Source organism: Poromitra crassiceps (genome assembly GCF_964638095.1).
Source record: "Poromitra crassiceps genome assembly, chromosome: 1".
In the NCBI taxonomy this organism is placed as follows: Eukaryota; Metazoa; Chordata; class Actinopteri; order Beryciformes; family Melamphaidae; genus Poromitra; species Poromitra crassiceps.
In genome coordinates, this window is record NC_139623.1 from 97,713,688 (window position 1) to 97,740,555 (window position 26,868).

Below are 26,868 nucleotides of genomic sequence, written 5' to 3' on the forward strand. Positions count from 1 at the left end.
CAGGACATTTTTTCAACAAGTTATTACAGTCAATATTTCACCACAAGAAATCACGTGTATGTGAGCATGTGTTTCAGAGAGAGATGAGACAGAGAAGTGTAGTGCAGCAGCAGGCATATTTGTTTTGTTTGGGAATGACCTTGACGGAGCATGTTGATGAATGATATTCTGTTTCAATCCAATCAGCAGGGCAGATACCAATGAAATGTTTGACACTTGCAGTTTGTAGCCTTCAGGCCTTGTTCACTGGTTTAAAACATTTCAGCACCTTGGAAAGCTCCGACACCAGTGCACCGAGAGGGGGCGCAGTAATCACACGGTAACACGTTCTGGTGAACCAGGTTATTGTGGCAGGACAATAATTGCCAAGATATCTGTGCTTTCAGTTGAGTGCCTGGTGTAACACTAAAACCAATATATAGGCTACTTGCTCATGGCTTTAGAGGGATTCATACACCGACACGCCCCCTCACTCACTCGTGTTAACCTAATTGCAGCTGCGCATAGTGTACAAACTTTACGGTCAATTGGATGGAGAGGGAGAGAGAGGGGGGGGGGGGGGGACTTGAGCGAATCATGAATGATGATGTTGGCAGTGTGTGAAACCTCCATAGAACAAAATGGCAACGTATAGCGACAACGCAGCGTGTGTCCTCAGACCTCTTTAAACCAGGGAAAGAGGGCGAAAACATGCATATCAAGTTGCATCAAAACATGCGTGCAGGCAACAGCTGAGTAGTAGCCTATGGTAGTAGCCTACTAATCTAGTCTAGGTACCGCCACGTTCCCACAGCCGGGCAGCCTGCCTAAACACCGGGCGGCAGCACCGTCCATTCCCCTCTGGACACCTCCTCGGCTCTTAATTGCATCGCGGCTCTGGCGGCGGACGGACACCGGTGTATGCGCGCTGTGGTGTGGTACGAGGCTTTGGACTGATGTCTCTGCCTGTCCGGAATTTAAAGTGTCTCTCGCCCGTCATGTGTCAGTGTAAGGTCATCTGCAGCAACCGGACCCTGTCCCTCATGTTCGGCTGCAAGGTAAGTCCGGAGAGCAGCCGATGGCTGCAGCAGCTAGCGACCCGCTGTGTGCGCTGGTTGTGGACAGGGAGGGAGTTTGTATTAAAAAAAAAAATCTGTAGGCTAAATGTGCAAGATTTCGCGTTTGAGAGAAGGCCCTTGGTAAGAAAAACGGAGGTTTATGTCAACATAATATGCTCGTATTGCCTTATCTGGTGTGGTGTAATTTAGTTAATGCGGAATCATGCTTTTCCCATTGCACAGCCATATAGTAGCCTAATTGATCACCGTCTCTACAGACTTCCACGGTTGTATAGGCTGCATATACCTCCAGAGATAGTTTATTCACACCGTATTACACCTCCAGAGATAGTTTATTCACACCGTATTACGTTTACTTCTGCTCGCTTTTGCATGCCGATTATGTATGTGGCTTATTTCCAAAGTATGTTATTTACATAGATAGAGTAGCTACATAATCATCCTAGATGTAACCTTACATTGAAAGCTTTTGGGCAGTAGAATGAAGCAGCATCCACACTATAGCCTACTGATTGGACTCCTTCAAAGCAAACATGCATTATATGGTTTTGACCTTGGGAAATGCACTTTATTGCTCAGGACACGACTTCAGTAATGTATAATTGATCATCAGAGCACCAATGTACTGCAAACGCAGCTTTATAGCTTGAAGTCAGGTAACATGGACACTAGTGCCACTATGGCTACATGAAAAGAGCCTTCTGATGATTTCTTCATTATTTCTCCACAAGGTTTGTAAATTCAAAGAATCGGGTTGTTGCTGTCAATGTACTGTAACGTCTATTCTTGTCAGTGAACCAAACTTTCAATCAGCTAAATTACTGTATTTTGGTTGTGTTTGTTGATTTTGTTTTTGGTCTGATACAGAGCAGGGTCAGCCATTCTCAGATTGTCCATCACATCACAGAACCTCCCTCCCTCCCTCCCGGCTTCAGGTGTTTCCGGTGTGACAGTCTGCTCAGTGTTTCCCTCCACATGGCACTCAGTTGTAGACCGTTTTCCACAGAGTCTGTTAGCTGTATGTAGCCAAGCCTGGCTTCACTGGCCGGCTCCCACACACACACACACCCACGCGTGTGTGCATGCGCGCGCACACACACACACACACACACACACACACACACACACACACACACACACACAGACAGACCAGGAGTCCTCCATGTCCCTGCCAGCGTAATGTGTGTGCTTGCCTTGTACAGTGTTTTTTATTTTTGTAGTGTAGAATTTCTTTATTTTGTTTTAACAGTTTGTGCGATTCTTTTGGTTTTAACATCATTGTGTTCAATCGTGTTGCCTTTATCAGGTCCAGTTCCTATTTAAAATGGGTCTGATCTTGATTAGTTATTGTGATGAATGAGTTGGGCTTTTCTAGTTACGTTTCATGTTTTGGATAAGTAAAGCATTGATGATGAATCTTGATTGTATCTACATTAGTCAAGGAGTGGGGGCCATTTTCAAGCAGTCAGGGGATGCCACTGCTTATAGAAAGTATCCTTATGCTTTTTGAGATGCTGAAAGAGCAGTCGAGGAGTTTTACTAGCACAGATAATCTCACGTCTCTCGATGCCCCACACCCTTCTGGCTCATATCTTCCTCCACACCTCCATCTGAGATACCAGGCCTTCCTCATGGAGAAGACATCAAACATCTCCTCCCACAGACTTTCATCGCCTCTGTGTTCATCATGACCAGACATTGAGATGTATCGGCTCCCTCAAACACTTTGTGAAATAAGAGTGCAATTCTAAATGGGATTAACCATCCAATTAAAATGGCATCAATCCCGCTTGCAAGAGTCATGGTTATCATGCCTCAGATCAAATTTCACAAGTATCAATGATCTTTAACCATTAGCTCCTCTTCATTGTGCTACAATGTGTTTCTGTCTCGCCTGTCCTTTGCAACATCCCAAACATCTCTTGCTTTATTCCTTTATTGGCAATTTTACGCACAATTATTGGAATGTCTCTTTTCTCATATATCCCCCATACACAGACACACACACACACACACACACACACCTAGCACCCTGCCGTATATATATTTCATCAGAGCCTGCGGGTTAAGCATTCCTGGAGTTTGAGGCTCAGTGCTTTTGCTTAAAGCAGTCTTCACTCTCTGTGGTGATACTCTGCCTTCCACTCTCATGCTTGGTTGTTCCCGGTGATACTGATATTTTATTTAGCCTTTTGAGGTGTACAAATATTTGTGCTCTTGTTGCTGGGATGTGCTTTTATTGTTCTTCTCCATCCTCTGTTTTTCTGTCTTATTTCCTGGTTTTACTCTTGTCCATGATTCCCTACATTCTCTCCAGTACTGTTTTAATGTGTTTTCCTATATTTGATTCTCTTCGATGGCCTGTAGGAAAATTGTACTGTATGAACACAAACTGGATAGTAGAAGCCCGCATTGGAGATACAGTATTGTGCAGCACTTATCCCTGCTAAATACAGCAGCATAAACTTGACACAGAATGCAGGTTAAGTATCACTGTAATTAATGATTTAAGACTGAGCGATCAATATGCCTTCAAACCAGTATTGAGATCAATGATCGGCTTCCCCTGAGAATTCATTCCCATCGTCTTTACCGGAAGACGGACAGGTCACTGTGCTATTCATAGCGATAAACCGACCTGCTGTCACTCATCAGCGAACCAATCAAATGATCAAGAGTAATGATTTGGAAAATATCCGATCAGACCTCAGGCTGAGCTGCATTGTGCCGTTGTTCAGATGTATGTTCTTGTGAGGGATTGGTTTAGCATTTCACATACTGAGCTGGCTTTCTAGATTTGCAAACACACATTTCCCATATATAATTGACCTGTTTCATTTGTAAAGAGTAGTGTGCTTCAGCTGTCACAGTAAGCGTGGATAATGGCAGCAACAACAATGTGTGGTAACAATTATTTACTGATGCTCTGTTCTCTGAAATGTAACTACTCTGACTCACCTCTATCTTACACTCTCACTGGCTTATCTGCCATTATATACTGTACTGCAGCTGCTATTGTATAAGCAATCGATAGTACACAGGTTATATTGTAGGCGTTCTGTAAGTAGCTCACTACATAGCGCACTAATCACATGTCTGTAAAGAGCAGTGCGGCACAAAAGTGACCAACATCTCTCCATAAAAGCCATGTAAAATGGCAACAAGCAAACAACGTAGCATGACAGATGGGCTGTTATTTTTGCAGTGCTGCAGCTATTGCTGACTAGCATGTATTAAGGCTTATTAAGATGAAACACCAGCCTATCAAAAAGTAACAGTGCTCATAAGAGTAAACATTGGCTTAGTGAAAGGACAGCAGTGCAGAACCTGTGGGCTTGTTGCTGTAAGGCGCTTAATGGCTTATTTGAGGGAACTCAAACATTCAAATTTGCTGACATGATTCTTTGTAAATGTCATCATTACCAACAGAAGTGAGTCTACATTATGCAAGATAGGTTGTGAGGTGAAGTAACTTTGAAATGTGTGGAGATGATGGTGTATTATTGGAAGAACCACCAGGCCTGTTTTATAGCCAATGTCTATTGGTGCAGCTGCACTTTAGCCTGGTCAAAAGCATCCTGATAACGTGATCTCACATTACGTTATCCGTCTGGACCATGTCATATTATAAGATGGACTGAGCATTGGTCCCGTTCAGTGAAGCCACTGCATGTTAGATCGCCGCTCTGGCGGTTGAATCCAGTATTAGGTCACAAGGCCCGCCTCCCCATGTTAGTGGATGGGAAAATCACAACCGAAATAATCACAGTATACGTCAGATAATTTTTTTCCAAAGGTGGTTTGTATCATTTTAGATAGTCATTATCATGCTAATGCCTGTGCAAGTGGTCATTTTTCTGATCAGTTTGTTTTTAAGTAGTTATTTGACATATAAAAAGGGATAAAAATGGATGATTGACAGCTGTGCCAGCCAGTCTCAAGCCGTCATTGGCTGGACAGGCTCTTCACATTATAGATCTATCGTCATAGACAAGACACATCGTTATCTAACGCTACCTGGAGGTCGGAGTGGCTCTGCTGGGTGTGTGCGGCCGGGAGATGGGGTCTTTTAGCCTGGGTAGTGCAGGCCTGGAAGTCAGGGTGGCTCATGGGTTGGCTGTGCTGGCTACCAGACATATCAATGGACCGCAATAAAAAGAACATTGTTTTAGGAAAGGTGCGCGAGGAATTAACGTTGGTTGGGGACTTAAGTACCGTAAGTTCAGAAAATATGTGTTAGTAGTTACTCCAGCTACGTTAGCAATAGCGTTAGCCGCTTTTGCTAGTCGGCTATTTTTCATTATTTATCGGCTTAATATTACTAACTTAACAACCGATAACGATAGCTGGAATAACACAATAATATACACATATTTTCAGAACTTACCAGGTTATCCAACTGCCAGGAAATGTGTTTTATAACGTTAACTCCCATCCCGGGTCAGATGAGGCCTACTACGCAAGCACCAGCCATGAGCTAATCGCCGTTAGCCGTTAGCGTCACATAAACAGAGGTTTTATTTTTGGTATTAAAGCAACAAACGTTTTTATATGGATATCTCAGAGAAATGCTTTGACTGTGGAGATGTTCGTTCTTCACAAGCTCCTTTCTTAGCTGTTGTAAGGATATAGTTAATAAAGACGAGACTAGGCAGCTAGGCTAACGTTACCACTGAGCTATATTACATGGAACGTTACAGGCTGCACTACCCACAACACTATACCAGCAAACAACGTTGCGTAAAGCGTCAAGGTTAGATTTGTAAAACCAACATTTGCTCCAAAAGGAGTTCAATCATAAAGTTAATCAAAATGCCACGAAAACATTAGGCTAGCTTAGTCAACACAGCAATCCCCCCAGTGAGGCTGAGGGTGAGTGAGGCCTGCCTCCACTTCCGGCCCGCGCTGAGAGCGCTGAGAGCACTCAGCAGCAGCCCGGAGGTCTGAAATCTCCGACAACCAAAATCAGATTTTCGTACAGGCGTCATTTTGGTAAACTGATCTCATAGTGGGAATCTTCCTGGTTACTTTTGGCGAGACAAAAAATATTACAACTTAAAGTATCATATTTACAGAGCTAGACTGTATATAAATACACAGCGCACTGTGCGCATTCTAGAAACAGCAGCTCTACATAAGAAAGTTCAGAGGGGCGGGGAGCTCTCAGAGGTTCTAAATCAATGGAGCTACTGCGCAGACTCTGGTTCTCTTGATCTGACAAGATTTTGGCTTCAATAGACAATACAGGCAGGAGATGGAGATCCTCCCTCCATTTTTATTTATCTCAATGGTCTGGACTCCAAGCCGTCAACAGTGATTTCAGTGGGTGGGAGTACTTGTCTTGATGGACAACTCCTTCAGCCAATCAGCGTCGCCAAATCCAATCCAAATCCACTTGGAAGAACCAACTCCGCTGGGGCATACTCTTGTTCTTGTTTAATTGTTGTTATTGAGTATATTTCTGCAATAACTGGACTTAATTACGGTACATGTACTGGCTGTGTAAACTCTTCTAACGTTACCGTTACCGCTCGTTCCTTTGGGAGCCATCATACTGTTTTGGCAGCCGTCCCTGATTGGCCAGTTACGTTTTCAACTACGAGGCAGGTCCCTGATTGGCCCGTGTACTTTGTCATTTCTGGAAATCGCTGCGGGTGGGGCTGGAGGCCACTGTTGCTGTGCCCTCTCTCCAACCGCTCAGGGCAATGGGATGACTGGTGGTCACTGAGACTCCACTGTCTTGTTCATTTAGACACTTAACGTAACTTAAAGACACAACTCATAAACAACATGACATAAAGGAAAGAAAGGGGGAAGCGCGCGAGCCGCTGTCTCGCTCCTCTTCTGCGTAGACCTCAAGAGAGAGATCGCCGCTTCTGGGCATGTTAAATACTAGCCCGTGACCTCTTTTTCTGAGCCAACCCCCTTCTCTTCTATGACAGCCACCAAAATAGGAACGAATATGTAAGACATATAAACACTCATCGCGTCATATCTCAGAGAGAGGGTAGCTGTAACAATTGTTTTCAATTCTGCCAAGTGAACCACTTGCTGTGCGTATCTGCATTCATGGATTTATGCTGAATAATATGAGTGGTGTATTATTTTATATACTGTGTGTATTTATGAAAATAGCCATGACAAAGTCCTCACTAATGCTTGGTAATAAACTTCTGAATCTCCATATTGATTACATCAAAGAGAAATTACTCATCAGTACGTTTCCGAGGCGCTCTGCTAACAGCAACACAGACGATGTGCAGTACTGTGCTTCAAAGAGCTGTTTCAGTGCAAATGAGAAAAGTTTATGGATTGATGTAAGTATTGTAAACTGATCCACCTATCATTTGCATTTTGCAGAGGGTAAATGTGACATTACTTTGCAGATTGTGATAATGTGCCATTACATTACAGATTGCCATTGTATTTTGCAGTGTGATCTCATGGCCACAATGGATATGTATAAGACATTATTATTATTTACAAAAGAGTGGCAACCCTGTTTTTTGTTTTGTTTGTTTTATGGTCTGTGTACATGTGTGTTTCTGCTTGTGGACAGACGTGTGTTAAGATGGTCTGTACATGTGTGTTTGTGTATGTGGACAGACGTGTGATCTTAATGGTCTGTACATGTGTGTTTGTGTATGTGGGCAGACGTGTGATCTTAATGGTCTGTACATGTGTGTTTGTGTTTGTGTATGTGGACAGATGTGTGATCTTAATGGTCTGTACATGTGTGTTTGTGTATGTGGACAGATGTGTGATCTTAATGGTCTGTACATGTGTGTTTGTGTATGTGGACAGATGTGTGATCTTAATGGTCTGTACATGTGTGTTTGTGTATGTGGACAGACGTGTGATCTTAATGGTCTGTACATGTGTGTTTGTGTATGTGGACAGACGTGTGATCTCAATGGTCTGTACATGTGTGTTTTGTGCATGTGGACAGATGTTAAAATGGTCTGTACTAGCGCTGCCACCTAGTACAGGCTGCCATACTAGGGCAGGGGTGGGCAACATTTTTTCCTGAGGGCCATACTGACTTACATCAAGTAAGCGAAGGGCCACATATTGGAGATTATACCTGCCAACATTTTCGCGGGAGTCTCCCTATTTTTAACTCTCTCTCCCGTTGTGATTGGTAATTTCTTGTTAAAGGAGAATTTCGTTTTTTTACACCACGGTCCTCATTTCCAGCTTAAAATATGATGTTTTACTCACCCAAATACGTTTGGCTTCATTCGGATGCCCACGGAAGATTTTGAGCTCGGAGTAGTATCCTCAAACAGGCTATATTGGGAGCATACGGGGCAAGGTGCTTACGCTCTGTAAATGTCACTTTTTCGGTCACATCGCGGTTCGTTATGGTTGTAAATATAATTATGAGAACATTAAATAGATATCTATTTTTTTACAGTCATGTAAAACATCATATTTTAAGCTGGAAATGAGGACCGTGGTGTAAAAAACCGAAATTCTCCTTTAATCTCCTGATATAATAGTGATACAAATCCAAGGGCAGATGAGCAGATGAGATTTATTAACATAATTCTGCCTTTTATTGAGTTTTTGGGGGTCGTTTTGTTTTTCTTTGAAATGACTGTAGAACAGTCATTTCTTACACATGAGATTACTTTTAGCCTTTTAGTCATAAAGATTATTGAAAGATAGCCTATTCCATATTCCAGACGGAAATGTTATAACAGAAGTGGAGTATTGGCCAGAATGACATGCACATTTGGACACTTATTCAGCGGCCATGTGCATTCAGGTGCACTGTAAAAAATAAAACACCTGGTCCCATACTGTATGTATGACTCTAATGATTCTAATCACATCATTACATTTGAGGATGATACATTTGTGTGGGCCTTATCAATGAATCATCATACAGAAAAGACACACAGAATATAATTTATTTGTGATGAACACAAATTAACGACTGAACACTTTAGACTAAAATGGAGGAAAAACAAAGTTTCGAGAACACAACTTTCTTTATATGCCTTTGTTCAAAAGCATATCTCAAACAGCTTTGCATACCATGTACAGTATATTATTACATCATGTACTGCATATTATTACTACATGTACTACATCGAACACACTCCCAAACAGTTCAGAGTCTCCAATTCATGGCAAGGCGAGGAAACCCACACACACACGGAGAGAACTGGGAACAGGGAATTGAAAAAGAAGCATGAAGACAGGCACTTTAATGTAGCATTTAGTATTTTTTGGGAAAGCTGAGGAGAAAAGTTGGTTTGGGACAATCAGCTTCAAAACATCCACTTTAAAAGCCTGCACTTTAAAAGCATTTTAATCTGCTCAATCAAAGTTACTAATCTGTCTGTTCAGGAGTGCAAAGCCCTGCACAGATTGGTGCGGTGCTCCTCCTGGGCAGAGGGGGTGCCGCTCTCCCTGCAGGAAAGCATATTTACACTAGGGATGCCTACTGAGCTGTTTGCCCCTCTGCAGTCAGAGAGATAGATGGCCCACATTCATCAGGCACCCACTAGCCACCTACACATTTGCAGCTCTTGTACTCCTTTTTGCAAGTGGGGTTATCCTTTGCTGTTGCTGTTTTTGAGCTTGATTTATCTTAGGGCTGGGTAAAAGAAAAAATATTCTTCCCATACAAATTGATATTCATTTGAATAAGGAACTGATATCGATTCATAAATCCCAATATAGATGTTTTTAATTTATTGCCTTTTCCTGTGAATGCTTAAAGCTTTTAACCCCATTAGACTCGTGTGGTTTGGTTCTTATTGCAATGAGATCTGGTAAACATCTCTAAACATTCATATTTTTAATATTGCACCAGCCACCAGGTTAGAGGGTTCCTCATACAATTTACAGTATTAGTTTGTTGAGACTCTTTCATGTCCAAGCAAAATTGGTATCGTAACTGAAATATCAATATCGAATTGAATTGGAAATTGAATCGAATTGGGACCTTGTGTATTCGAAGGAAAACTCTGCACATCTCTCTTGGGGCAGGTGCGTAGGACAAGGATATAATTCACACAAAAATAAAGAGAGTCCCGCACACTGTCCAAACTTGCAAAAATAAATTTAATTGTAACGTTTCGGTCTCAGACCTTTTTCAAACAAATGGTTATGGGCATTTAGAAGCCATCTTAAATAAGGAGTGGCTGTTTTGGCTGGATCTTGTGTATTGAAATGGTGTAAAATCAGGAAATCAGTGGCGATACCCAGCCCTAATTTGTCTATTGTTACCTTTCTCAGTTTCTCCCTTTTCTTCCTTCTCACTCTGTCTTTGGCCAACCCCTTCTCACTCCCAACTCTTCAAATACTGATGTTTGGTCAGGGCCCCTTGGCGTCACGTTTTAACGCACAGGCACAGGGTACCCCTTTTTTGTCATTTTTCATCGTGCAGGGTATTCCAATAGATTCTATAGAACTCCCACAATGTCTGAAATCAATGCCACATGGCACTCAAAAGCCAGGTAGAAGACTATGGACTCAACAATTGAAACAATATATCGGCTATTTTACCACACAGGTCATGTGGCAATTAAACAATTTTGAGATGAGAGAAAAGACAACATGTAAGCAAGCGATGATGATCAAGAAGAGGCACAGATATCTTTGAAAGCTATCTTTCAACTTTATTTTGATGACAACAATAAACAACAAAATCCTCCGATCAATCCTGACCCATAGCCTGGGCGTCAGCAGCCTAGAGTGGTCCTAGTCCTCTTTCGGTCTTCGTCAGTCCCCTGAGGAAACAAAAAAGTTATTACTCATGGCTAACGTCAACATTAGAGCTCATTGTAGCCTAGTTATGCTAATGTTAAATTAGCATCTAGTTATAGAGTAAACAGGCCTATTAGCCGTTTGACATACAATTCCAACAGCAATAAAGCTGTGTTCATTATGCATATAAACCCTGCAATTCTTATTATTTGACCACATACAAGCTGGGTCTGTGAGACTAGTCGTCTCTTTACCAAGCTGTTAGCTGGCTCTAGAGCCTATTTTCCCACAGGCTATATACCCTGCTGGCGACCCCTCCTGTGGAGCTTACTTTTTTTTTTAAATCAAAATACTGTCAAATTGAAATCTGCAACCACGGCTACCCACCTCTATGCTGCTCTAAAGTTGTCCGAAGTGAATTAGTTATCAATTAGTGATGAAATCTCATGCGGAAATGTCAAGAAACTTACCGCCCGCATCAACAACAATCAACATTTCTGGGCTGCTTTGCTCATGACATGAATGCGCTTCTTCGGCGGGAGATGTCATGGAATACGTCATGGCAGACATGCGCACTTCGTCTTGAGCCGCATGGTCCGTAAGTAAAACCCCCACAAGAGCTTCCTGCACCAGTGAGCAGCCTCCATTCAAATGAAGGGGTGGACGTAACCTATCCAGTTATTTTAATAGATCCATCATAGAGATATGCAGGCATAACTAATGTAGTAGGCGCGACCAACCTGGGGGTACCCTATGTGAAAAGCAGAGCCCTCAATTGGCTCTGAGAGGTTGTTTACAAATTTACCTGCGATCTGATTGGACTAAACCCAGCAGCTTGTCTGAGCTGGAGATGCCGATTGACTGCAGTAGCCTACTGTAACAATACGCCACTAAATTCTCCAAATAGTTTAAATTCTGTTTATTTAACATGGCATAATGTAGAAAATGATTGTTCAAACAAATCAATGTTCAACAACAACCAAAATTATGTCCACCTTCGGTCGTTAGAAGGCTATCTCAAAAGCTCAGACTGAATAGCGTATGACACACTAAACATTAACGTAACGTTACATGTCCAAACAGAGATCAACTTCAGATATAACTTGTGAAACTACTATACAGTAGCAATCTCACCAATAAACATGAATCTCCACAGATTGCATGAAGTGACACTAGACACCATTACGCTAGATTATTGACACATTTTACCAGTGCGTGAAACACAAGATGCTGATGTGTCTAACATCGCCATCTCTATTATAATGGGTTTAATAAATAGTGGCTAGTGTAAAAATATATATAAAGGGAAATGCATTGCAACGCAAACAGAAATGCAAAACTTACCATAATGAAACACCATAATAAAGTGCATGGTGGTAAATGTTATTCCATATACTCTAGTACTAGTACCCGGCACCAGGTGTAGCGATGGTTATGCATATTGTTGGTACTGCTGTTATACTTAAGAGTATTACATATCTTGCAGGTGGTGGTTTAATCTAGCCTGGGTAAACCCAGCCTTCAACGTGACGTCACAGGCTATGCCTGATAGCACATAGAGGTCACGTGGATGCTGGGCTTACCCAGGCTAGGTTTTATCCGCTCTGGTAAAGTATTTCCAAACTGTACTATATCGCACTATATATAAATATATTGTCCCACAATATATCGCAATATCAAAACGTGACAATATGTATCGTTGAGATTAAATCTCATATCGCGAGAAAAAGAAGCTGAACATGGTGGCACTGATCTGCATCTGATTGCATGCTCGCTCTCCTTTTCATTGCTTTGTTTGAACAGACGAGGGACGTTACAGACACGGAGGATGAAATGGGTGAAATTAGCATGGAGGATGCCCCATCGACTTACAAATCAATCGCAAAAAAATATTGTTAAAATATCGTATCGTTATCGTGAACCGAATATCGTGTATCGTATTATATCGTGAACTGAGTGTATCGTGACACCCCTAGTATCAACCGTAAGCCACATTTAACGTTTTTGTTATGTATGCCTAACCCAAACAATTTCTATCACCTTAACCAAGTTGTTTTAGTTGCCTAACTATAACTTAAGACAAGTTGTTGGTTACAGTCTTCTTGTGGCGTCGGAAAATGACGAAAAAAGGTGTGGTTGAAAAATAATTCAATAGCAGACTCTATTAAGTTTATGATGTTAACATTCACATATACAGTATCTAGAAACGTGATATGCAATGTATTTTGCTTAAAGGAGAATTTCGTTTTTTTACACCACGGTCCTCATTTCCAGGTTAAAATATGATGTTTTACTCACCGAAATAGTTTGGCTTCATTCGGATGCCCACGGAAGATTTTGAGCTCCGAGTAGTCTCCTCAAACAGGCTATAACGAGAGCCTGCGGCCAGCGTGGGGCATGATGGACGGGAGTGCACGCGCTCTCTAAATGACACTTTTTCTGTCAGATCACGGTTCATTATGGTTGTATTTAGCTTATAGCTAGAAGCTAAGCTAACAACAACACAGCAGTCAGCGTTGATCTGCCCCGGATGGGGTTACAGTGCCCATCTTCCCCCTCTGTGAAACCTTCTTCAGAGAAACCACAGAAGGGGGAAGATATGCACTGTAACCCCATCCGGGGCAGATCAACGCTGACTGCTGTGTTGTTGTTAGCTTAGCTTCTAGCTATTAGCTAAATAATTATATTTACAACCATAATGAACCGTGATCTGACAGAAAAAGTGTCATTTAGAGAGCGCGTGCACTCCCGTCCATCATGCCCCACGCTGGCCGCAGGCTCTCGTTATAGCCTGTTTGAGGAGACTACTCGGAGCTCAAAATCTTCCGTGGGCATCCGAATGAAGCCAAACTATTTCGGTGAGTAAAACATCATATTTTAACCTGGAAATGAGGACCGTGGTGTAAAAAACCGAAATTCTCCTTTAAGAAATGTTGATATTCTACATACAGTATCCGTGGATTGCACAAATGTACAATGCCGGCATTTTGTTCTGGCAACTGGTATGTTCACTATCTTGGCTAGTGCAGTTTTCAGCATTGTGCTCAGAGCTGAGTATACAGCCTGTTGTTGTTGCAGCACACATACAGTAGCTACAGGATACTAACACTTGTCAAAGTGTTGTGCTGAAAGGCCTTGGAGGACAGTCTGAAGTTAGCCCTGGCAGGAGCTGCATTTCCTGAGGCATAATATATGAATGAAAAAAAGTTGCTGTAGTAGGTGTTGCTGGCAGCAGTAATTGTGGTAATGCAAATGAGATGGAAGCTGTGTTGGGGTGTGGATGGCACTTGAGCATGAAAATCAACTGAGAAGACAACATTGACTGTATTTTAATGGAATACGACAAAGACATCGACGGGCCATTGGTTCTCCGTCACTGTTGAAAATGAGTGATTATATTCGGCCACTACTATATCATTTCTTTTTCATCTAAGTAACCACTGGCACTATCGCACTAACCAGCCTGATTTTTAAGATACTTGAAGCAGAGAGTCTATATTGGTATGCGATGTAAGTAGCTGTTTTAAAGACGCCTTGGGGTGGGTAGGTACTAGCCTGGGTGAACCCAGCATCCACGTGACCTGCTCTCAGACCTGTTCTCAGTCACTACACTAGTGACTGGGAACAATGAGAGCAGATCACGTGGGGGCTGGGTTTACCTAGGCTAGGTACTAGGCTGTGGGAGTTTGCTCTACTGACAACCAGCACATGTTGGCCTATAATCATCACTCTGATAAGTGATGTATGTAAATACATTTCTATAGCTGTACTGGTGGATGTGCTGAAGCAGAGGCACTTGCCGAATATCTCCCCAAGTTACTGTTAAAAAAAATTGATTAAGCATCTTAGAGGCAGGAGAGATAAAAATAAGACTCCATGGGCCCTATCTTCGCAAAAGCAGTAATTTAGCATTTGCGCTCGTTTAACACCGTGCGCAATGCAAATTGGGGGCGGGCACAAGCGCATGCCTGTTATAATTGTACTGGACATAGGCGTGCCACATGCCAAAGCAGGCGTTTCAGCGCAAAAATGTGGGGATAGATGGCATTATCCTATCGTCAGCAGCACACAATTACTTTGCACTAAGAGCTTTGAAAAGCACCTCTTACGCGCTAAATACCTCGCTGTGCTGGAGCGCACAATAATCTCCGTGCTGCGCAGCGCAGTGCAAAGTAAAATTCCTTTTGGATATGTCATTACGCACAGCCTTGCCATGCCAGGACATCAAATTCTGCTGCTAAAATTGGGTATTAGCAGATAATTCAGTGAGGCAATCAACTATAACTCACTGAGAAACTTTTATCACATCGCAAAGAGGGAAATGAATTGAGAAAACTTGTTGGACAATGGTCATAGGCTATTCACCTTCATAACCCGGAGGGTCGTTGGCACCACAGACGATCTGTCAATAAGCTCTCTCCATCTCTCTCTGTCCTCGGCACGAGTGAGTCCACTCTATTACGCATGGAGAGAATTACAGCATATTGCATGCCTCGCGCAAACAGCGATCGCGAGATGGAAATCTGATTGGTTTTGATTGACGTAATACCCAGCATTGCCTGGCCACACTTGTAAATAATTCTGGTACTTAAGACCGCCCAAATCCCGTTTGCGCAGGCATTTTGGGGCGCAGATGATTTTGGCACGGCTCTAATTTGCGCCTGCGGCACGTGCCGTGAACGTTTCCGCATCCCGGCCGATAATTGCATCCCCACCATATTTCGGGGCTGTTTTAACTTAGAAATCAGGGCGGTCACGTCTACCAGACAATTATATCAGAATCAGAATCAGAATCACTTTTATTGCCACAGTATGCAAGTTACATACGAGGAATTTGTCTTAGTGTCTGTATGCAGCGTAGCGGTCACATCAATATACAGAGATAAGAAGTAGGAAGATAACTAAAGACAATCACAAAGTTGCAAGTGCAATCAAATCGAGTAAATATATACAATATGTACATGAGTGGTGAAGTGTTCTGTGGATGATAAATATGAATTTACGTTGAATTTACATGAGATTTACAGACTGAGTTAAATAGACGTTAAATAGGCAGTGGATTTACATGAATTTACAGTCGGAGTTAAACAGGCATTAAATTAGGTATGAGTTCCAGTTTTATGGGGGGGGGGGGGGTTCAGTTGAGTTTAGGAGGAGGTAGTGAGTTTGTGTGTGTGTGTGTGGGGGGGGGGGTTGTTGGTGAGGTTCTTGGCGGAAGGGGTTTCCAGGCCTTGTTGGTGAGGCTGATGGCGGTTGGGAAGAAGCTGGTCTTGTGGCGGGTGGTTCTGGTCTTGGCAGACCTCAGTCTCTTGCCGTGGGGGAGTGTCTTAAAGAGTTTGTGGCCAGGGTGGGAGGGGTCAGCCATGATCTTGCGAGACCGCTTCAGTGTCCTGGCTGCATGCAGGTCCTGGAGGGATGGCAGGTTGCAGCCGATATCACTTTTAAACAGTTACATTTCTGTATAAATCATTACAATATGCTCCCGTGAGGTGGGGATGCAAAACTCGGCATAACACCTGGACAAATGCGCAAGGCAGACCGCTATCTTCCCGTCTTAAGGCACGCGCTGCAAGTGGCACCGGAACTGTTACTGCTACCATGTTTCTAAAGCATTAGGTATATTTGCGACTCTTACATTACACACAAATGGTAAATGGCCTGCATTTATATAGCGCTTTTATCCAAAGTGCTTTACAATCAGTAGGTACATTACATTCACCCATTCATACACCGATGGCGGCAGCCGGCAGGCTACCACGCAGGGTGCTGGCACACCATCAGGAGCAAGTTGGAGTTCAGTATCTTGCCCAAGGACACTTCGACATGTTGACTGGAGGAGGCGGGAATCGAACCACCGACCTCTTTTATCCAAAGCGATTAGTGGACGACCTGCTCTACCTCCTGAGCTACAGCCGCCACAAGACAGTATTGTAACGTTAGCGGACTCCACAGGCTTCTGTCTGGTAGATTGGCTAACTGTTAGCTAGATAGCAATTGGTTTGTGCTATGATAACATTACCAAGCAAGCTAACGTGGTGGCCCAACGGTTAGAGAAGCGAGCTTGTGACCAGAAGGTTGTCGGTTCAATCCCCGGGACCGGCAGGATAGGAAAGTGAAAAGGCAGCACTTGCCCCTCCCTCATGACCACCACTGAGGTGCCCTTGAGCAAGGCCCTTAACCCCAACTGCTCTCAGTGGCCAGCAGGTGTGTGTGTGTGTGTGTGTGTGTGTGTGTGTGTGTGTGTGTGTGTGTGTGAGTGAGAGAGAGAGAGAGAGAGAGAGAGAGAGAGAGAGAGAGAGAGAACAGGGCACTCCTGAAAAAGAGAGCAATGCTCTCAGTGAGACTCCCCCTGTATAAATAAAGGTTAAATAAATAAAAATAAAACCTCTATATAACAATATATTTGTCACAGTCATTTTGTGCGTCACTTTTGGCTCCAACCACCCGTTTATTCTGGTAACAACAGAGGTCTTCTACATACAGTTAAATCATGGTAAAAAGCTAACACAACAAAGTTAAATCATGGGTGTCCCAGTAGTTTAGCGGTAGATTCCCTGCCTACCAACATGAGGGTCGCAGGTTCACGCCCCTGTGTTACCTCCGGCTCAATCTGGGAACCCATCGGTTAAACAAACAAAACAAACAAAAATGATCTAATCTCTGGGGGCAGCAGCCCTGTTTCAATGTGGTGCAACAGGAACTCAAGAGGTGCGGTCGGCAGTGGAAGAAAATCCCTTTCCGCTCCAAATGACCGGCTCTCTTCCCATCAATGCATTTCTTTTCCACTCCCTGCGTGTTGCTCTCAAAACAACTCTAGCTCGTTGCTAGTAGCTACTTGCTATATGCTGAAAATGGTAAGTGTTGACAACACACCGGTTTACGTTCACGTCATTTTGATCGAGCCTGCTGACAGATTTTCGATGCAAGTCGAAAGTCTGTCTCGAGAGATTACCTCCGGCTTGGCCGGGCGTCCATACAGGCACGATTGGCTGTGTCTGTGTGTGGGAAGCCGGATTAGGGGTATGTGTCGCCTGTTCGGGGCGGAAGGGAACTGGTGGGAATAGCGTGATCCTCCCACGTGCTACGTCCTGCTGGTGAAGCTCAACATTGTCAGGTGAAAAGAAGCAGCTGGCAACTGTGCATGTCTCGGAGGAAGCGTGGTGCTAGTCTACGGCTCTCCCCAAATCGACAGAGGGTGGAGCAGGGCCCAGGCAGCAGGGTAAAATTGGCCAAGTACAATTGGGGAGAAAATGGGGGGGAAATCTGAAAAAGAATTGTTACATAATGGTAAAATGCTAACACAACAAGCTAACGTTACATGCTAAACAACAACAAGCCCTCTCCATGTATCGAAAGCACTCTAGTTTCCCCCGACATCGGTCACATTGCTGCTGTTTGGCTAGGCGGGCTTTAGATAAAACTTTTTTCTTATTGTGCTTAGGTGGACTTTTTGTTGGACTGTGTGTGGTGGGTCCTTTGTTGTCCATTTATTTGTAATTCTATAAGCCAACGTTCGTTAGCTAGTCTTGCAGCTGTATGTTCTTCTTCTTCTCTGGTTTTATTGGCTGGGCTGTGCTGTAAAAAAGAGGCAGACAGACGAGGAAGGTGTAATTTTTTAAGTTACGTTACGGGACATTCACTGGCAATAAAAAACACTTAACACATGTTAATTGCTTCCTGATTCTTACACATACTGTAGGACCTTTAATAATTGACTGGCTTATAGAAGACGTGTGGCTGTTGGTTAACATGCAGTCACACAGACCAACGGATATTGAATTAATATTGACATATATTCTAAGTATTTATTTGTGTTAAAATAGATAAATTTTATGTTTAATTTAAGCACAATTGCCAGAATTCTGCCAGTACAATGATGGGTAGCAGCACCTCGAGTGCAAGGCACAAGCGGGTTCACGATACAACGATTATTTTTAAATATTTGTTGTTCTAGTATGAATAACAACAACAATAATGACAATAGCATGAAGAATAATACATGTTGGGCAGACAGCTTTTCTGGTGAGGTTTAACTGCTGCATACAACTAAATCCCAGCATACAGTTCATCCTTACAGTTATGTGACTCTGCATGCAAACTCAGCAACAGTATAAATCCTTTTGAGTTCAAATTTCAAATTAATGCAAATACAGATTCTTTTTTTATTGTACTCTAAGAAAATGCAAGTCGGTGAACTTGCAGCAAAGTCTGAATTCTGTGAAAATGCAGCTGGAATTGGCCATCTTTACTTTAGTAACATTTGCACCAGTCTTCCACTTGTGAATCATATTGCTGAGAGTTGACGTTAGCTTTCATTCCGTTTCCTAATGCACATTAAAAGCCCAGGCATGATCCTTAATTGAAAAGGGAGACGGATATCATTTAACAACATTGAATTAACTCATATGACATTTGAAAGAAGATCTTTATTAGAGTGTGGTTCAATATAGGAGATCCAACTGGCAACACGACTGGCCTGAGGAGACTTTCTTTTATTCATAATCAGTGCAGCTGGATACTGACCTTTATAACAGAGGCATGCCATGCTTATGTGCTGAATTCCTTCCATGTGATATACTGTCCCCATCAAGCCTGGGAAACCCAAGGGTCATCTGTTGCCTGTGGTATTAATTCAGTGGCCTGTTTGTAACATTAGTTGCATATTTAAATTGTTGGAGGCCATTATAATATATAACTAGACATCTCGTGCGCTCGATGCGTAGCCTCGCCTGCCCTATTGGCGCGCGTGGTGTGTGTGTGTGTGTGTGTGTGTGTGTGTGAGTGTGTGTGTGTGTGTGTGTGTGTGTTGCTCACTAAATGTTATTGCATGAGTGATGTCAATGCCTCCTTGTGTGTGTGTGTGTGCGTGTGTTGCTCACTAAATGTTATTGCATCAGTGATGTCACAATGCCAAACTTAGTGTGACCAATTGGTAGTGCATGTGAATCCAACATACCGTAATGGGGGAAAAAAAACACTACTGCCAGTGCCAGTCATTTCTTTGGGTGAAATTATACACAGTTCATGCCATTTGACTTATTGTATTTTGTTTGCCTTACATTCCAAATGTGTCTAGATATGTAAATATATCTAGATATGTAAATATCTAGATATTGACTACATATTGAATGTACACAATCTGTCAATACCTCTGCCTGATTTCATATTTGCACCAAAATGGGGGGAAAAAGAACTATTAACAGCATACAACATTTAGATTTTAGATAATTATTTTTGACTTTTCAAGCCCCTGTAAGGCTTCTTAAGACTGTGTATTAATTGACATAGCACACTGATAGAAAGAATCCTGCACAGTACAGACCTGCAATAGGTCTGCTATTAAACAAGGTATTAAACAAGTCTAGATAAGGAATACCTGCAGTCCAAACTCAAGAGCACAGCCCTTGTAGAAAGAGTTTCAATGAGGGATTCATGCATTGAGGTGTGTCATGTTTATTCAATGGCCAGTTGCCAAAGATGAGATTAAAGTGAGAGCTGTTAATTCATGATTTCTAGAGTGACATTGTATTATGATTTGCTCACTGCTGACTTGCAGTAGCCTTTAAGGCAGTCCTTATAGGTAACTGGCAACTTGCTTGCCCATCAGTTGTCACTTGACAGGTGCTGCTGATGTTTGCATGTGTTCTAGCTTAAATACTTTGTGGGTTTCCCAGATTGAGCAAATGTACCACTTCCAAACACCAAGACGCCTGTCTTGTTTCCACTGCTGTGTTGTAAAATAGTTTTACAGTATAATATTTTCCTTTCATAAAATTAGATATAACAATTCACACAGTATTTGATGTTGAGTGAATCACAGTGATATTGGGGAACTTGTGTGAAGTGCTGTCGGCATGAACATTTGTGTACCTTGCACAGCCATATTATGACTAATATCAGCTATGAGGACCAGGATTGGAAGCCACTTATACTGATGTTAGATAGACATTGTAGCAACACTGATACTGATAGATAGACAGTGTAAACCACTGATACTGGTGTTAGATAGACAGTGTAAACCACTGATACTGATGTTAGATAGACAGTGTAAACCACTGATACTGATGTTAGATAGTGTAAACCACTGATACTGATGTTAGATAAACAGTGTAAACCACTGATACTGATGTTAGATAGACAGTGTAAACCACTGATACTGATGTTAGATAGACAGTGTATCAACACTGATACTGATGTTAGATAGACAGTGTAGCAACACTGATACTGATGTTGGATAGACAGTGTAAACCACTGATACTGATGTTAGATAGACAGTGTAAACCACTTATACTGATGTTAGATAGACAGTGTAAACCACTGATACTGATGTTAGATAGACAGTGTAAACCACTGATACTGATGTTAGATAGACAGTGTAAACCACTGATACTGATGTTAGATAGACAGTGTATCAACACTGATACTGATGTTAGATATACAGTGTATCAACACTGATACTGATGTTAGATAGACAGTGTAAACCAGTAAACCACTGATACTGATGTTAGATAGACAGTGTAAACCACTTATACTGATGTTAGATAGACAGTGTAAACCACTGATACTGATGTTAGATAGACAGTGTAAACCACTTATACTGATGTTAGATAGACAGTGTAAACCACTTATACTGATGTTAGGTAGACAGTGTAAACCACTGATACTGATGTTAGATAGACAGTGTAAACCACTGATACTGATGTTAGATAGACAGTGTAAACCACTGATACTGATGTTAGATAGACAGTGTATCAACACTGATACTGATGTTAGATAGACAGTGTATCAACACTGATAGTGATGTTAGATATACAGTGTATCAACACTGATACTGATGTTAGATAGACAGTGTAAACCAGTAAACCACTGATACTGATGTTAGATAGACAGTGTATCAACACTGATACTGATGTTAGATAGAGAGTGTAAACCACTGATACTGATGATAGATAGTGTATCAACACTGATACTGATGTTAGATAGACAGTGTAAACCACTGATACTGATGTTAGATAGACAGTGTAAACCACTGATACTGATGATAGATAGACAGTGTATCAACACTGATACTGATGTTAGATAGACAGTGTATCAACACTGATACTGATGTTAGATAGACAGTGTATCAACACTGATACTGATGTTAGATAGACAGTGTATCAACACTGATACTGATGTTAGATAGACAGTGTATCAACACTGATACTGATGTTGGATAGACAGTGTATCAACACTGATACTGATGTTGGATAGACAGTGTATCAACACTGATACTGATGTTAGATAGACAGTGTAAACCACTGATACTGATGATAGATAGACAGTGTATCAACACTGATACTGATGATAGATAGACAGTGTAGCAACGTTATTGTCTCCTGATTTGATTGTGCTATGCTGGACAACAATCATGTGATTTAGGCCTACTTGATGGAGAAAATAGACCTGAGATCCTACCCTAAGTCTACTTGGCTGTTATTCATGTAATTCATGAATCATTCTGCTTGGAGTTTGTTAATTTTTAGTTTTGTTATTGATTATCTTATTGCTTTGTTGAGTTTACTGATGTAAGTGGGATTGAGAATAGCTCACTAACCAGCAGTTGTTGTGAATTATGTATTGGGCTAGACTCAATCAAATTATAATTTATCATAAAGCAGCCCCCAGTATCTTAAATTCAATTACATATACTATGTTACAATTGCAATGTTTAGTGTAGCACTGGCAGTGGTTAATGAAGTAAAAAAAAACAATTGTTTCTGCTTATCAACCTGTTATTATTGAAGGTTATCAAGAACTATTACTTTTTCTCTCTCTCCTCCACCCCTCCTGTGCTGTTGTTTTCTGCTGTCTTTGTTGACTCTCACATTGTATTGTTCATTGTTTTCCCCCTCCCCCTCACTTTCTCCTCTATCTCTGTCTTGCTTTCTCTTTCTTGCTGTCTCAGTGTAATGTGATCCAGCACCGATGCTGGCAGCCCCAACTGTGGCACTGCAATCTCTGCTCTGCTCTGGTTGCTAGGCAGCCTATGTGAGACGGGGCTCAGTGATGCACCTCCCTCTCCGTCTGCCTCCAGAAAGAAGAGAGGAGAGTGGCGGGGCTGGCCATCAGGCCATAGCCAACATTCAGATGATCCCCCCAAATCTCTGTGTTTTCACAAACATCTGCAGTGCAGCAGAGCATAGTGTGTGTGTGCATAGTGTGAGTGTGTGTGCAGCAGAGCATATTGCCAGCCTGGGGAGAAGGAAGGGGGGGGGGGGGCAATCTGGAGCTGTGGGTTTATTGCAAAAAACACAGGCGCTAACATTTACTGTCGATGGCGCCAACCCCCAGGACAGTGTGTGGCAGATCTCCACCCTGACACTGCCCACCTTCTGATGTGTTTGTGTTGGAATCAAGCCTAGTATGTAAACCTAGCATGTGTGGCTAACACAGTGGGCTGCTAGCCTGGCAGGCTGCCCGGGTGTGGGCTATCGGTAGGGGATAGGGATATAGGCAGGAGGCTGACATGTTCTGCTACTGTGGAGCTGCTATGAATCACGGCTCTGCTCGCTCCATGTGGTTGTGGAGGATGAGCGCTTTGCTCAACACACAATGGCCTCATTTTGAAGGCCTGGGTTTCTTCTACATTATGTTTGCATTGCGCTTGTAGGCGTCACACATGTTATGCGATTTGCAAGATGCATGCGCATATAGCCTCCCATCCTCCATATTTAGATAATGCTCACTCTGTAATCAAAATGCTGCACTGTGTCCTTGGGGGAAGGGGGTTTATCATTTGCACCAGTGTGTCTTGAAAGGAGGGAAACCAACCATGAAAGGCTAAAATATAAGCTGACAGTAGATTCTGTTTGTGATTTAAACATTATCATCAACCCCAGATACCATGAGGTTTCTTTGTCTCCGGGAAAATGCATTGATTCAGTCGATATGTGTTACATGAGACCTATTAGGAGTAACCCCCCCTGTGTGTGTGTGTGTGTGTGTGTGTGTGTGTGTGTGTGTGTGTGTGTGTGTGTGTGTGTGTGTGTGTGTGTGTGTGTGTGTGTGTGTGTGTGTGTGTGTAGAAGTACAGGTACCAGGATGAGGAGACGCCCCCCTTGGAGCACAGTCCAGCCCATCTGGCTCCAGGAAAAAGTGCTGAGATGCTTCATATGAGTGACAAGAACCTTGCTGCCATGGAGGCCCTACATGGCTATACACCACACACACACATCTCTCCCGTCAAGGTAGAACACACACGCACACACATACACCACACACCACACACACACATCTCTCCCGTCAAGGTAGAACACACACGCACACACATACACATACACATCGCTGATCAATACTTCACACAATTAGTATGCACAATACACACACACAGCCGTCAGCATTTAGGCATGTACCTGTTATGGTGTTACCGAGGGGGCAGGCTTTCTTGGTCGCATTGACCCCAATGCAGAAGTACTAAAAACTGCAGTTCCTCAAATGGCCACTTGAGGCTGTCTGCAAAATTGAGTGAGTCCCCCATTCACCCCATGTTAAAATGCCCGACTTTACAGCAGGAATAAACATAGTTACTGTTAGGATGGCAAGCAGGAGAAGAGGAAGGCACAGGCTGAGGCAGACTTCAAGTTCACCACAGATGTTTTATTGTGGATAAACTGCATGGCATTGCAACAAAAATCCCAAAATGGAAAATACTAAAAAATGTGTTCAAAGCAAAAGGCAAAATTACTCAACAATAAGTACCGGAAATAAAGACAGCAGAACTGAACTGGAACCTTAACCTACTGTAGGCTTGGGCCCTAGCTATCAGGCCAGCAGAAACAAAGCATAAAAACTGGCGGGGAATCACATTTTTGATTTTTCTTGTCTTTATTTTTTGTTTTTGCTCTAAGTGAAATGTTTTATGGTCACTCACGATTCAGTAGGTCGCTGGTTGGCTTGGTTACAGCCTTAAAACTCTGAGAAAATGAATGGAGAACTCTCTTCCGGGGCAGGAGACATCACATGACTGTTCAGCTCTATAGGCACGGGTATCCCTGTGACAGTTACAGCCTTTGGTTTTGGTTTGTATAGCGAATTTCACCTTTCTGTACGGGGGGGGGGGGGGGGGGTAATATAACACACCCGTTCAGAGTAAAATAGACAATAAAGCAGACTTTGTTTTGGGCGTGAATGGCAGGTTGCCTGTCCAGTGATCGCACAGCTCACCGATCACAGACCAATAGCAGGCGGACCTACGGCTCTGTAGGAAACCCCTGGTCTCGCACGAACTGTGCGAAAGCCAAGATGGCAGAGGCCAAACGCCAACCTGCAGACTTCAAAACAGAAGTCCCCACACCACTGGGTCACATCACACTCACTCCCTCCATCTCTTTTATACAGTCTATGGGTGTTACTGTGACGAACACACATATTATCCTCTTTAAAGCAATTACACATTGCAATATGTCAGACAATGTCATTCATCAACCAGCAGAAAACCTATGTTTATGGCATGAAGCTCAACATATTGTGAGTGCTGTTTGGGTTTTACCTGGTGACCCCACAGTCAAATGAACTGAGATAATGACCAGTAGCACTAGTCAGTGTGAGCCACTCTCTATCAGCAGATCATTATTCCTGCTACTATTCCTGCTTTTGAGTCCATCAGACAAATTCCAAGATTTCCAAATAGAAATCAAAACAGCAGCTCTAAAGATCATTGATCATTGACTTGATTGTGTTTGTAAAGGTGGGAGACTACTTTTTAACATTGGGGTTGTCCTACAACCCAGGTTTTGTGAGTGAGAACGAGGAATCTCACACTATGCCAAGCTGCTCCCTGCAGCGCACCTACTGGAAAATGTCTATTTTCTCAAAATTGACCCCTATAAAATCATCCATTGCGCCTGCAGGCATCATGGCAGCTGGCCTATGGCGCGGCCACCAGCTCCGCCCGTGACCACCATGTCACATCCACACCATATTGCCAAGATCCTCACTCAAAACGTCCAGCAACCCGCTAGTCCGAAGAAAGCAGCAAGGCTAGATGTGTGAGATTCCTCGTTCTCACTCTGGTTTGTAGGACAACCACAAAGTTTTACTTCGTTTCGAACTTCGGAATCTCACACTATGCCATCTATCCAACCAACCTCCCTGCAAGGAAGCACCTCGTGCGACCCTGAGACCCGAGGCTGGCAACGGAGCACATGGCCTCACCCATGGCAACCGTAGGCATAAGAGTGACTTAAGGAACTACCGCCTGGCGGCTGACAACACAGCATGCACAAAGAGCGTGCTGGCCACATCAAGGCTATAGAACCTAAGAAAAGTGTGGTGGGTAGACCATGAGGCAGCCGCACACATGTCTTCCACTGACACACCACGCAACAGCGGCCAGGATGTCACGACACCTCGCTTGGAGTGGGCCTAAATACCCTCCGGGGAAGCCTCCCCCACGGCAGAGTAGGCCAAAGCAATGGCCTCCACTATCCAGTGCGACAAGCGCTCCTTGGACAGTGCCCCACCCAGGGACGTTCGGCCCAAAGCAAACCAGTAGCTGGTTACAGGTGCGCAGCGTGCGTGTCCTGTCCACGTAGGCCAGGATCGCACGCACCGGGCAAAGCGTGTTCAAGCTTCGCTCCTCCTCCGAGCTGAAAGGAGGGGGACAAAAGGCAGCCAGGTTCACGACCATAGATCTGAAGCTGGCGTTGATATTTTTAGGCTAGTAGGCAGGGTTAGGCCGAAGCGTAAGTCAAGTCAAGTCAAGTCAAGTCAAGTCAAGTTTATTTGTATAGCACATTTCATACACAGAGGCAATTCAAAGTGCTTCACATAAAATGGTTGACAGGAAAATAAAACAATAGAAGAAGAGAATAACATGGACATTTAAAAGCATCACAACAAAACTTTATAAAAAGTGCATTAAGCAACAGGCGCAGCAGTTGCAAAAAGAGCTAAGAACTTATAGAGGACTCATTGGGTTGCACACTTACACTGCATCCCTGCTCACTTACACTCTATTCCTGCTCACTTCACACTTACACTGCATCCCTGCTCACTTACACTGCATCCCTGCACACTGCACACTTACACTGCATCCCTGCACACT

At 43.0% G+C, this 26,868-nt stretch overlaps 1 protein-coding gene across 1 annotated transcript in view; it reads left to right on the forward strand.

The window, feature by feature from the left end:
- Positions 1-935: 935 nt before the first annotated feature.
- dlg4a (discs, large homolog 4a) overlaps positions 936-26,868 on the forward strand; it is a gene marked incomplete at both ends in the record, with an annotated part of 88,612 nt that continues 62,679 nt past the window's right edge. Inside the window, 2 exons of the mRNA XM_083646474.1 lie at positions 936-1,037; positions 23,849-24,010. Of these exons, the coding sequence (XP_083502600.1) occupies positions 936-1,037; positions 23,849-24,010 (264 nt within the window). The remainder of the gene's footprint in view (positions 1,038-23,848; positions 24,011-26,868) is intronic.